Here is a 12,694-nt window from a genome sequence, read left to right on the forward strand (position 1 = left end):
CCTAGGATAGGCACAGTCAGTGCTGAGGTAAATGTGTTGGCTAATGCAATTTTCTGCATTTTTTTTCCTGAACAAAACTGAATTATAGCTTATATACTTGCATCTATAGAAGGGATTTTGCTGGTATAATAACATTTAAATGTCATATACACAACTGGCATTATTCTCCTAGCAAACTTTGACTTTCAAATTAAATTTATCCCACCCTCATAAAAAGGTAACCACCTTAAAAGCACTACAGATTTATTTCAAATTTTTAGCTTTAGTATCTAGCAATATAAATCCAGCAAAAGATGAAGCTATGTTATCAGATTGCAGTCTATGTCTTAATTCTAACAGCTTTTTTTTCAAATATGTTTTTTTGCAACTGCAGAAAGCCTTAGCATGGATATGGTCACAAGGGAATAAAACATAAAGTGTATCTGTGGTAACTGACTGAGGCTAGATAGAAGCATAAAAGTACAATAGCAAGGTGTACAGGCTTAATCTGCTATTCCATACAGAACAAGGAGTTACTATAGAAACTGTCACCTTACATGTGGCTTCAACACAGTACTTTACATGGGGGGAAAAAATGCATCTTCCACACATTGACCAACTTTGGTAGAAGTTACAGCCTCATCCTGTGTAGGACAATCATCGCTGACGCGCTCGTGCCAGATTTCAGCACTTTCAGGTACTTTTGATTAAGATGACAAAATGCCTTTGTGCTTGCAGCTTTGAGGGAGGCTCCTAACTGGAGGCACATCTTGTAGGTGAAGGAATTACCCGTGTGCAGCACCTAAGTGATGGCACAGCTCTTGCTCTGAGAAGTTCAGGGGCCATTTTTTCAGCATATTTTGCCATTGATTTATGGTACAGTTAAAACCTGACCCTTCTGAAAAATAAATCAGCAGATCTGTCTGTATTTTCCTTAGTCTCAACTTGTCCTGTTCCCTGAAATTCTCAATCCAAGCCTTTCAGCTGGCACCGAGCACGCTGCATGTAGTCACTTCATTTAGGAAGTGAAGAGAAAGAATCTGTCTCACTATAACTTGTACAGATAATGAAATACCAAAGTCAAATTGGGTATATTTGATAACCCACAAAAAATAAAATGAAGATCAGTGCTCTAAAACTTGTTCTTTATACATAGTTAGATTGTAAACATATATATTAAAAGTGAATAATTTGCATTACTTTTAAAAACCTGAAAAGTCTAGAAAAAATTATCCTATACAATGTTCCATAGAAAACACTTGCTGGGATGAATAGGTTAGCAATTAGCACCTTGAAGGAACTGTGGGGAGCCCATTGGATTCCAGCTCTCCCTTGCATGTAAGGCAGCTCACGTTTTCCCAAATCAGAAGAGGTTTTCATTGTGCTTGATTTGGTGATCTGTAGCATCTAATAGGTAGCTTACAGGAATGTATATATACATATATATATTACTGCACACATTTCACTCAACTTTCTAGTGCTGTTCATTGACCAAAAGCCAGATCATCATCTCTTGTTGCTTTCTGTTTTAGATCAAAAAAGATGCATTTGTACATAGTTAGTGTGAAGATAATAGTACTAAAACAGAAATGTGTTCTTAAGTGCAAAATCCCATAGGGATTTTTGCAAACATCCCACAGGGATATTTCTGATCAATTAACATTTATTATACCATGACAACATCAAAATATTTATACGCACACAGACAGCATTCTTAGTGAACGTACATCTCCAAATGAAAGAAGGGAAAATTGAGAGGCCACATCTGGTCTGTAATAAAAATATAATAAAAGACATTTTGTATTTCATTCAATTTTCGACCAAACACTCACTTTCTAACATGCAATTGTAGATCTGGGTTAGATATTTATAGATAGGTCTGTGATTCTCTTTGAGCATGAAGAACTGAACAAAGCGTTGAGAGAAGAATAAAGAGGCTGTATTTTTATTTTTAACCATTTTTTTCTCACATGGAAGAGCTTAAAATAGCATCAAGTGCAGATGACTGGGATCTGATATTTATAACTATATGGCATATTGTTGCTTTGCACCGGTGGCTGTGAGATGGGAGGAAAAAAAGCCATGAATGTGTCTTTCAGCAGGTGGTATGAGTCTGAACACCTCCTTCAGCTTCATGATTTAGAATGAAAATTCATTTTCTACTTGGATTTCACTCTTGTGTCTAGGTCCTGCATCATTCATGCCTGAGGGCTTGGTTTAAAATCAACCATTCACTCTTCCCAGCAGATCATCCTAGCAGTTATTTAGGAGTTTGAACCCAAGCAGTGAGTTACAACTAAATAACACAATCAGCTAATGAGACAGACTTCCCTAGCTTTGCAAAAGGAAAAGAAAAAGAAAAACAATCCTAAGTCTAAGAAGGGGTCTCCTGCACATTTCTTCATTTTTTTTTTTTTTATATACCTGCTATGTAACTGCAGCCTCAGTCATTGACTTCACTGCTGGATCAGCACTTGCCACTGAAGCCAAGTTTTTCCTCATTTCTCACTATTAAGGGCAAAGGAATGGGGAAAAATACCAAACTTTAACCCAAAAATAAGGTGGAAGGCATTTAGTACAGAAAAACATCACAAATTAAAGAAATTTATAATTTATTCATTGTGATAAAGTGTATTTTTAAACCAAAATATGTACCAAACTGTCAGTAAGAAACACATGCAACATTACATCAATTGTTAAAGGACATTCACAGACAGCAACTAAATATCTAAATATGCTAACTGTTATTGAAAATAGCACATGCAGCAAAAGACCAATGTGTTGACACCTGGAAGATCACTTGATAACAAAATCCGTAGATTTGACAGGAATTAGATCCAAGAAGATTCAATAAATTAGGCCAGGAATAATTTAGCAAATTATTTTTCAACAGAAAGTGCTTATTTTTTGAAATCAAAGCTTTTAAACTAAAAGTACCATTTCAGATACCCCCCTCATCCCCACTACTGTCTCCCCATTTGAAGGTTTCTGTCTTTGTATGAAAGATTAAATATTCATTGAAGCAGTGACTTGAAAGTAGGTTTCTCCTACTTGAGGATAAACAACAAAACCTAAGTGCCTACCTTCATGTTTTACCTGAACAAATAGGCAAAAGGAGGAACGCCTTGACTTAGAAACCCTTTTTGCCGTGATGTTCTTGCCAGCTGAGGGCATATTACCAAAGCTGACAAACTGTATATTTTTTAATAAGTACTTGGGGAGAAAAGTATAATGAGATTTCACATGTCTTGGCATCCTTTCCACATGATAGCTCTACTTCACATGGAAACCTTGAGATACAGCTATAATTTTAGCACGTGCTACTTGTCCCTTATGTTACCTTCCAACGTCACCAGTGTCACCAGGAGCCTCCAGGCAGCTCTGAGCCCGAGAGCATCATTCACAGGAGCCACCTCAAACACGAACCAAGGCTGCCCACATCCTGACCAGCCCTGTGTTCAATTCAGGGTGAAGACTTTCACTGCTGGAAGTACAGGCTTAAGGATAAGCAAACTGGTAGAAGCACGTTCAGAATAGGATGGAATTCTTATTGAGTAGGATCAGTTTGCCTGGAAAATACTTGATATCCATATAAGCAGTGGGACATGGAAAGGAACAGGCACGAGTGGATGCTCCTTTGGGTTGCTCCTCAGTCTCTCCATGCGGCTCCATTGAGCAAGCGGGAGCTGCTGGGGCCCCTGGGCACATGTCCCACCTAAACCCTCTTCTAAAAAAGCAGCACATACAATGAGCCCTTTTCTATTATTATTTTTTAACCTCCTCTTACCACTATTGACGGCCCTTCAGTGAGGTTTCAGCCTGGGAGATGATACACATAGCCAAGCTGATTCAAGTTAGTGTTCAAGATAAAATTCCCTCCAGCCTCTGTATCAGACAGATGATTAAATCCAGGTACTATGCTCCTATAAACCTCTCATTTTGATTTTTCTTTTGACAGTAGTATAATCAAATCTGTGTAGGAAACTTTGCCCTTCATGTGCCCTTATTTCTGATTACTTGTAATTCAGTTACACTATAGAGAGACTGTTTTCTCCATATTCATTATATATTTTTCATAAGGAGCAAAATTGACATAATGACTGCTCTTATGTCTGAGCAGGAATATGTGAGCTTAATTTACTAGTTGCAAAAAATATACATATATATATATAGAGAGAGAGAGAATTGTAATTCTGTGTACCTAAAGCCATCAAATTCTGTGTTTTTTGTAAGGCAGAGCCATTTTGTTGCACAAAGATAGCCTTACAATAAAACTCAGGAATTGAAAAAATAACAACAGAATTTCTTAAATCTCATTCCTATTTCTTAAATTTTTAAAAGAAGTATCAAAACCACAAATATTCCTCAAAAGGAAAAAAAAGGATTTAAAAGTCATCACAGCAAAAAGCCTAAAAACTGAAGATTTGCAGGTGTGTGCTTCTGCCTTTGTCCCTTAGAAGTTTAAAACATTTTTTACCCATGCAAAGCATTGCCAGGGCTTTTTGGGTGCCACATTGATAATACAGCTGCCCTTCGCTCAAGTCTCCGCTCCCCAGCACCTGATTTAAACAATTTTTCTGCCCTTTTTGCCATCCAACAATAAGGATAAGAGGTGTTTCCCACATCTTGACAACAAGGCCCTGTGGCAGAGCAGATTTTCCCAGAGGAGATCTCTGGAAGTTGCTGCTCTGTACATGGTACTCACAGGAACATTTGTCCAGCTGGGAACACCATGTGCGCCTTACAGTCTCCGTGTGGCCGTGGATATGACTGGCTTGTTAATGCTTTGGGCTCCTGAGCCCAAAATCAGGGAATTTTGGAGCGGACAAAGTGAAGGGAGGTGGCCACTCCTGGCTCTGTGGGACTCGGTATCTCCCAGCATTAATTTCCTCTCCAGTAACTGATCTGTGAACTTTGGAGCGAGTGCTGCCTATGGCACATTGTTTTCCTTCCTTCATGAATTTTGGCGAAGTCTTCTCTTTAGAGAAAATTAATAAATTTCAAGATGACATTTCCCTCTTTATCCAAAAGAAAAAGAAAAGAAAAAGCCTTCAGGGTTTTTCAGGGTGTTTAACATTTTTTCCTCTTTGTCTGAATAAGAAAAAGGTACCTTTTCAGAGAAATAAAAACTGAGCAATCTCCCCGTTTCTGTCATCAATATGCATTACGATCAACTGAATGCAGATAGTTACGGAGTGCCCCTGTGTTCTCACACAGGGATGCACTGGATGATCATGAGTGTATCAATGTACTAAGGCTGAAATTTAGAAAGCTTAAGGGAGATTATTTATACAGGAGATGCAAGCAGCTGCAGCTCTGTTAGGCAAAATAAAAACTCCGCAAAGGATGTCACTGTTCATCCTCTGAGATTCAGGAAACATCCTGTTTACCCCTGTTAAAATATTATTGAAAGGCAGACACAGAAAAGAAGAAAATGCTCTGACTTTCAAAAATGTCAACAGATTTTTTTTTCCTGTTCTGTTAGCAACCTGGGTAAAGCAGAAGAGGTATAAGCAGCAAGCTCCTTTTCATCTATTGTATTGGGGTCTATCTCCTGCTCCAAACACACTGGAAAGAAATTCTAGCCCAGATTTACAATATTGTTATATTTAATCTGCTCCCCGACACAGCCATAATGCTGGAAGCGCCGAGCCTCTACATGCTGAGTCCTACCACTAAATTAGCTGCTGCAGGATTCTCGAACGATGCTCTTGTGACTGGTGACTCAGAAGTCTTCTCAGGGAGCCAAAAGATTAAATTATTTTTTTCGATCTAAACTGAAACTGCTGGTGAGCAGGGGCGGTGCAAGAAGGTGCCCTGGGGAAGGGGCCGCTGCTCCGCTCCCTGCTTGCTACCTTACAGCAGCCAATTCCCCGCCTTGCGGCACGTGCTTCTCCTTAAAACAAACACTCAGGCGGCTTTGAGGCAAAAACTGACATTTGTAAGGAGAAGGATTTGTGATTTAATTGCTTTATGTCATTAGGAAGAAAAAAAAAAAGGCAAAACAAAACACTACTGTTATGCACCATAAAGGACTCCTCTGTCTTGTGCAGAATTTAATTTGTTTACATGCCCTGCGGCTGTGCAGAGAGAATAGAATATATGCAATAAATGCAACTTCTCTTTGGGTCTTTTGAAAAAAAGGCAGGGAAGGGAAGAGGTGAGCAGCCAGAGGGCTGAGGAGCAAGGGATGAGTGCTGAGATAAAAAGCAGCCCAAGGGAAGATTACTAGTTCTCAGAAAAACAGATCAATAATAATTTTAACTATGCATCTGCAAATACAACTACTTGCATTTTGAAAACATCTCCCCCACACACATACTTCACTATTCCCAGTAGTCCTGGAACTCACTCAGCAATACATAAATCACCTTCAGCTTTGAGCATTTCAACAGGAACTCAACATCCTCAGGTTGCTGCCACATTTTTCAGTGTAGGGCTAAGAGAAGCACCAGCTTACCTGCCTCTCCCCCTGCTTGCTCAGGAGGATGCAAGGATCTGCTTGCAAAGCTGCTCATATTTGCCAGCAGCTCTCAAATAGCTTTGCCCTGATTAAGTCTCCTCCCTCTTCACCTCCCCAGACTTCTCACCTTTTGGTTCCCTTGGGAAAACGATGATGCTTTCCAGCTGGAATACTCAAGTCTCATAGTTAGGTAGCCTCTTTTTTTGTTACTTAGTGACTATTCCCCTCCACCCTCTTTTCACCACACTGAGTCTTTTGACAAGGTCAAACATCAGTCCTTGTTTCTATATTTATATCTAAGAAGCTGCCTCTAGTAGCATCATGGCATTTCTGACAGCACTGAAGAACAAAATCCAGTAGATGAGAAAGTTCTTGGTACAGAGACCTGGCCTAATAAAAGAAAATGAAACCAGCCAGAGTGTTGGTACCAAATAAGCAGCAGGCAGCTCCCTGAGGATCTCTGCCTACAACACAAATGCCACTTGTTATCATTTCAGAACAAAAGCTGTCCCGGACAATGCTCTGTGCATTATCTTGCCAGCCTATTGAAACAGAAAGACACAGCGGCTTTGATGTATGTGCTGCCCTCAGAACTGCAGTGCAATGGCAAAGGGTAGCACCAAAGATGGGAAAGAAAGGGCAAATGCAGAGAATGAGAGATGACTGAGTCCAAGGAGGTCAGTAAACATTAACTGGAAGAAGGGAACTCAAGGGCCGGTGCAAGTGGCCCTGCCTGGCCGAATACTTCAGTCCAATATGTAGAGAAGCGAGGCGAAAGACACGGACACAGAAATATGAAACACAAACACTCGTATTAGATGTCTGGAACGCAGTGATCAAGGGTCTTGAAAGTTAGCAAGGAAGGCCGGAAAAATAAGGAAGTGCAGGAAAGGAAAAATGAAATTAAAGATGGTGGGTAAAAAAAAAAATCTGTTGAATGTTTGAAGTGCAAAAAAATAGTAACAGAATCCTGTCTGGAAAAGGAAAAAAGTATGTGTACCAGTGCGAGAAAAGGAGACAAAATGTTGCAGCAGTGGTGGAGATAAAAAACTGAAGTATCAAGGGCTTCTCTGGGCTCAAACCGGAATCTTGACCATTCTGTGCAAAGACAAGAGGAAATGGGGATGCTGATGGTGTGATCCCAACCCAAGAATGATTGGTATCAGTGCAAACTACAGCTACACGAATGCTCCAGGGGAGTGTGGAGCTTTGAACTTCAGTCCTTTATTACATTTGCACTCAGCATGTTAACTATCTGGGAAGAATGAAATTACTTTGCAGTCAAGTGTCTGGATGTGGCTTTGGTTTGAAAATCTCACTGATCATCTGATAAAGCAGCTGTGCAAAAATCAGGCACTGGCTACAAGAATCTCACCTCTGATCCACTATCCTTTCCTTGAAACTGCACCTCCTTCACCTGCAGATTTTGAGTTTTGTGCTTATCTCCATGGCTTCCCAGCATTTGTAAGGGTAAACAGTAACTTCATGAGCAGCCCGAGTATCCCAGTTTCATGCAGAGAGGTCATACAGCTTCTTTTCATGAAAGCTGATAGCTGATAAAGGCTGATCCATGAGGATTTTCTCCTTTTCCTTCCTTCCTGCACTTTTTTTCTTTTTTTTTTTTTTTTTTGCTATTAAAATGCCACCTTCATCTACTGATACACAGCACCACAGATCAAAGATAACATTATTCACTTTCCTTCCCCACGTTGCCTTTCTGGCACAGGGGAAAGAGTTTTATTTTAAAACATTATGTTTGAAAATGAATCTGTTTTTTCGTTATTACCTGAATTTTCACAGCAACTGACCACCAAATGTAGCACAGGTAGGAAAATCTTTAATAGTATCACCCCAGGGCACTTCATTGCATCTGCATTAGCAAAGTGAATCCTAATAAATTAACAAAATAATAAATTATTCAGCATCAGTAAAACCTCAGAAATATATATACACAATAAAATAACCTCTACATTAGATTAAAAAAGAGTCATGTTTCTCAGACCGGTTGGCAAGGTGAGGACTTCTCGCATGTGTTATCAAAGACCATTAAAATCCTTTTCTTACTTGCCCTTTTATCCCTGACTGGGGATATTTGTTTGAAAATACCTTAATGACTCTTATCCACAAAATGTCCTTATCTAACCAGATATGAGTCACTTCAGATGAAGCCACATTTCTCTTAGCAACCGAAGAATCAGTCCTAGCAACAAGACAGCTGGAGGATTTTGTTTTTACATAGTCACCACGGACAGTACATTCTGCTTTTCGCTTTCCCGTGGCGTTGCTGTTTCCACGTTGACTTCACACTGAACAAGGAGTAAGTCACTCGCTTGCTCATAGCAAAGCCAGCGCTGGCTGGGCAGAGCACGGTCACTCCACCTCTGACACTACTGCCTTTACAAAGGAAAACTCAGAATTCACACTGCTTCCTGGCTGGAATTACTGCAAAGAAATGCATGAGGAAGCTGATGGCTTCCAAACCCTTGGCTCTCCCAGGAGAAACCATAATAGAGAATGATAGCAAAGCATTAGCTCCGAAGGCCCACGTCTCAGCCTTTCTTAGCACCTGATCACACTCACAAAAGTTGGAAGTTGGACAGAAGGTACCTTGCAGCTAGTTCTGTCCTGTATTTCCTTGGGAAGAGTAATTGTAGGGAGAAATTGTCACTGTGAGCGTTGCCTGCTCGGGTCTCTCCAGGACTGCTGGGAAAATCTCAGTCCGGAGGATGTCAGTTGTCTTTCAGTATGACCATGCACATAATAATGGAGAAAATGTTGAGAAAACTCCGGGAGTCAGAGAACGGTAAAAGATTTGAGCGTTTCTAGGTAAAGCCTGAGGAAGCAATGCCAGGATGGCACTTGTGAGCAGGCTGGTGTTATTGTGGCTGCTATGTCCCAGTCCCACACTTGGGCAGGGAAATGCTTACCATGTGTGTTTTGATACTACTAAAAAATGCCAAGTGCAAGTAGAAATAGTAAATGCACGTGCTCTTTCACCTGTGCTTCCTTTGTGTCTCCTCCTGCAGGGGCTATAGACATATTGCATGCCGGCTTGATTCCCTCACTTGTGTGTCAACTGAAGACAGAATTGGATGAAATCCAGGAGCTAATCCTGGACACACTCGCCAACTGCCTCTGTGTGGAGGCTTCTGAAGCTCTAGCAAGTGGTGCCATTACCACCCTGAAGGAAAAGCTTGCACATCCATCAGTGGCCATCAGAAGCAAAGCAGCTTGGGTCCTGCTGGGAATCAGGTAAAGAAAGTTGTGTATGATAGTTACTCTTAAGAAAGTATCTGTCTCATAACTGAGTCAAGTGCAGTAGTTGACAGCTGTAGCAGGAGGTCCGTGTCAGCGCTCTCACCATGACGGAAGGGTGGCCACAGGAGCTGGGCATGAGAAGAGGCTGTAGGTAGTTCACACAGTGTGAGAAAGCAACCAACCAATCTCTTTTGCACAGTATCCATCCAGAGGGCAAAACCATGGTGTTTGAAGAAGACGTCATTCCTGTGCTGGTGAGCCTGTTAGAAGATACAGAGCCTGAAGTGCAAGCCAAAGCAGCAGGAGCACTGATGTTTGCCACCGTTACACCTCAGGGTGAGAGAAAGAAACAGTCCTGCTTTCTGGAATCCTGTTTTAAGGCACCAGCAGCGATCGGAGTAGGACATGTCTTTAGATCTGTCTTGAGCAGCTTCATTCACCCCGTAGCGTGTGCGGACTACAACGTATCCGCAGTTCATTCACTTCAGTTAGGTCAGGAGGATAAATCTTGATGTGTGTGCTGTTTGCCTCCACAGCGCTGCTTCAGATGGGGAAATTTTCACTTCAGGTCAGGGCTTCACACAGAGCCACATACCCTGAGCCACCAGTCCTCAGAGGACACTGCTGCGTGGAAACTTCTTCCTGTGGTTAGAGGGAGTTTCCTTCTCCGAGCCAGGAAAGAAATTAGTATTAATAATGTCTGTAGTTCTCCCAGGTCAGCTGCATGATGCTGAAAACACTAGCTGGTAAATTTTCAGTGTGATGAGTGAGTAATTAGACATAAAAGACTCTTAATAACAGCAACTGTATTTCAGTCCTCCTCTGCTACTGTCCCCCTAGCTTCAAAGGCCAACGCAGGAGTGGAGCTAAATGTGTGAAGTGTTTTTAGAAAGAAGAGACTACAGGATGATCCTAAGGGCATCTGGTCCCCAAAAGATTTATTCTATCATTTGGTGTTTCATACATTCTCTGACAATTTTTTTTTGCAAATAGTATGGTAGTGTGGGAGGCAAATTAATTAGGAAAGATTTTTTTTTCCCCTAAAAGATAGACCTGGCAGTTAGCTATGGTCTTTGGTGGAGAAGCACATCCAACCTCTCTGCGCTCCACACTCAGGGTGTTCAGAGCTGCAGCTGGGCAGGGAGTCAAAAGTGGCAATTCCAAGTTGTTTCGTAACGTGCAACAAGAACACGCTGTGAAGCCAGTTTGTTTTTCCGCAGGGAGGTACTCGGCGCTGGGTGCCGAAGCGATTCCCGCTTTGCTGAAACTGGTTGCTGGGGAGAGGAGAGAAGCGCGTCTGAGCGCTGTCAAAGTGCTCACGATGCTGGCCGAGCTCCCCGAGGGCCGCCAGATCCTGCTCCGTCACGTGGCTGCGTTTGAGCGGTGTCTGAACGACCCCTCTGAGGCAGTGAGGAGAGCGGCCGAAACCGCCATCCGCGTCATCAAGTGGACACCATGAGACGTGACGGTTCATAGAGAGCTATTGCCCTCTGTTGTTACCTTGTTGTAAGAGTTGCATTACTGTTTAAGACCTTCAAAACCCAAACTGTCTTCCTCACTTACCCGGAACAGTTCCTCCTGAAATGTCATTTTTCCACAGTTTCATATCTCTGACAGGCCACAGGTAGGACAATGTGGGGAAAAAGAAAAAAAAAGCTAGCAAGTCTAGAATTCACCACTAGAAGTTATTTCTGGTGATATCAAGATCTGCCTGTAATACAAGAAACAGATCCTTTTTGTTTTCTTCATAATGTTCTCTCCTTTTTTATTATTATTATTATTTCAGTGTATCAAACATGAATCAATAATTATATGAAGCGAGAAAGGTTCCTAATTAACTTCTCCAGCCGTCTTGTCTATGCCAGGAAACCAGCCATCAGCAGTAAGCACTTGCTTTAACAGTGATAGTTTATATTCCTCTCTACCTTGCGTTGTGGCCACTTGAGAGCTAATAAATGCCTCTCTTCAATGTCTTTTGAGTGGAAAATTCTGCATGTAGCTCTGCTTTTTTTTTTTTTTTTTTTTTGTCAGAAACATCATAAAATTCTTGTGAAAATGGCCCCAATTGCCCCAGGCCAAGAACTGGCCTGGCCTAACTCAGGGCAGGAGGGCAAGGAGCAGGGAGGCTGACCCCAGCACTGGCACCCAGCACAGGCTGGACTAGGTGACCTCCAGAGGTCTTTCCAGCATCAGCTAGTCTGTGATTAATGTTGTCTAAACAGAGCCGGGAAGGTAATCACAGCCCAGAACTGAAAATTCAGTTCTCTACATTGGAAAAACATGTTTCAATTTTTACCATTTTTCTAACCCAACATTTTTTTTAACCTTTCATTTCATGGAAGTGAGAATAACATAAATTGTTCAAGCTGTTTGAAGATGCCGAGCTGCCTGACGAGACATAATCTGAAGGAAATGAGGTAGTTGCTGCCCTCAGAGCTGTGGGGCAGCGGAACGAGGAGCCGCGCCGCAGTGCTTCACCCGACAGGCTGCACATCTCTCTGCAGTTGCTAGTGCGTGGTGAGGAGGCACCACGCAGAAGGTGGCCTGGAGGAAGAGCTGAAGCCCCAGCACAAATGCTGGCCGTGCCCAGGGAGGGGTCACGATGCGCTGACAGCCAGGCCCGTTAGCTCAGGTGAAACGCGGTGGTGTTGGCGCTGTTCGTGAGGCGGCTGTAGCTAAATGAAATTTCGTCATCTGTGCAAAGAGGTCATTTGTCGGAGCTGCTTTTTCTGCACTGCAGAAAGCCAGCGCTGATCCGCAAACTGAGGCACCTTTGTGCAAAGGGTGACCCGGTGCTAGCCTCTGTGGGGGTGATTAATGTTAAAAGGTTTCTTTTCCCTAACTGAACAAAAGAGAAGATTGCCTCTTCTATAAAAATGTAATTTAAAAGTATGGAGTCAGCTGGATTCATTCCCTCTGGGAAGGATCCTGGAAGATCTCTGCCTTTTAAACACACTTTGCATCCTTAGGGCACTCATATGTAATAAATATTGA

General features: G+C 42.0%; 1 protein-coding gene across 1 annotated transcript in view; it reads left to right on the forward strand.

Moving 5' to 3' along the window:
- The window catches only part of RSPH14 (radial spoke head 14 homolog), a 72,184-nt gene extending 61,025 nt beyond the window's left edge, over positions 1-11,159 (forward strand). Inside the window, exons 4-6 of the mRNA XM_010217432.2 lie at positions 9,469-9,694; positions 9,900-10,036; positions 10,921-11,159. Coding sequence (XP_010215734.2) covers positions 9,469-9,694; positions 9,900-10,036; positions 10,921-11,159 — 602 coding nt within the window. The remainder of the gene's footprint in view (positions 1-9,468; positions 9,695-9,899; positions 10,037-10,920) is intronic.
- The last annotated feature ends 1,535 nt before the right edge of the window (positions 11,160-12,694 follow it).

The sequence above is a fragment of the Tinamus guttatus genome, unplaced genomic scaffold (genome assembly GCF_059628265.1).
Source record: "Tinamus guttatus ecotype Peru unplaced genomic scaffold, ASM5962826v1 Tinamus_guttatus_pri_ptg000459l, whole genome shotgun sequence".
Classification (NCBI taxonomy): Eukaryota; Metazoa; Chordata; class Aves; order Tinamiformes; family Tinamidae; genus Tinamus; species Tinamus guttatus.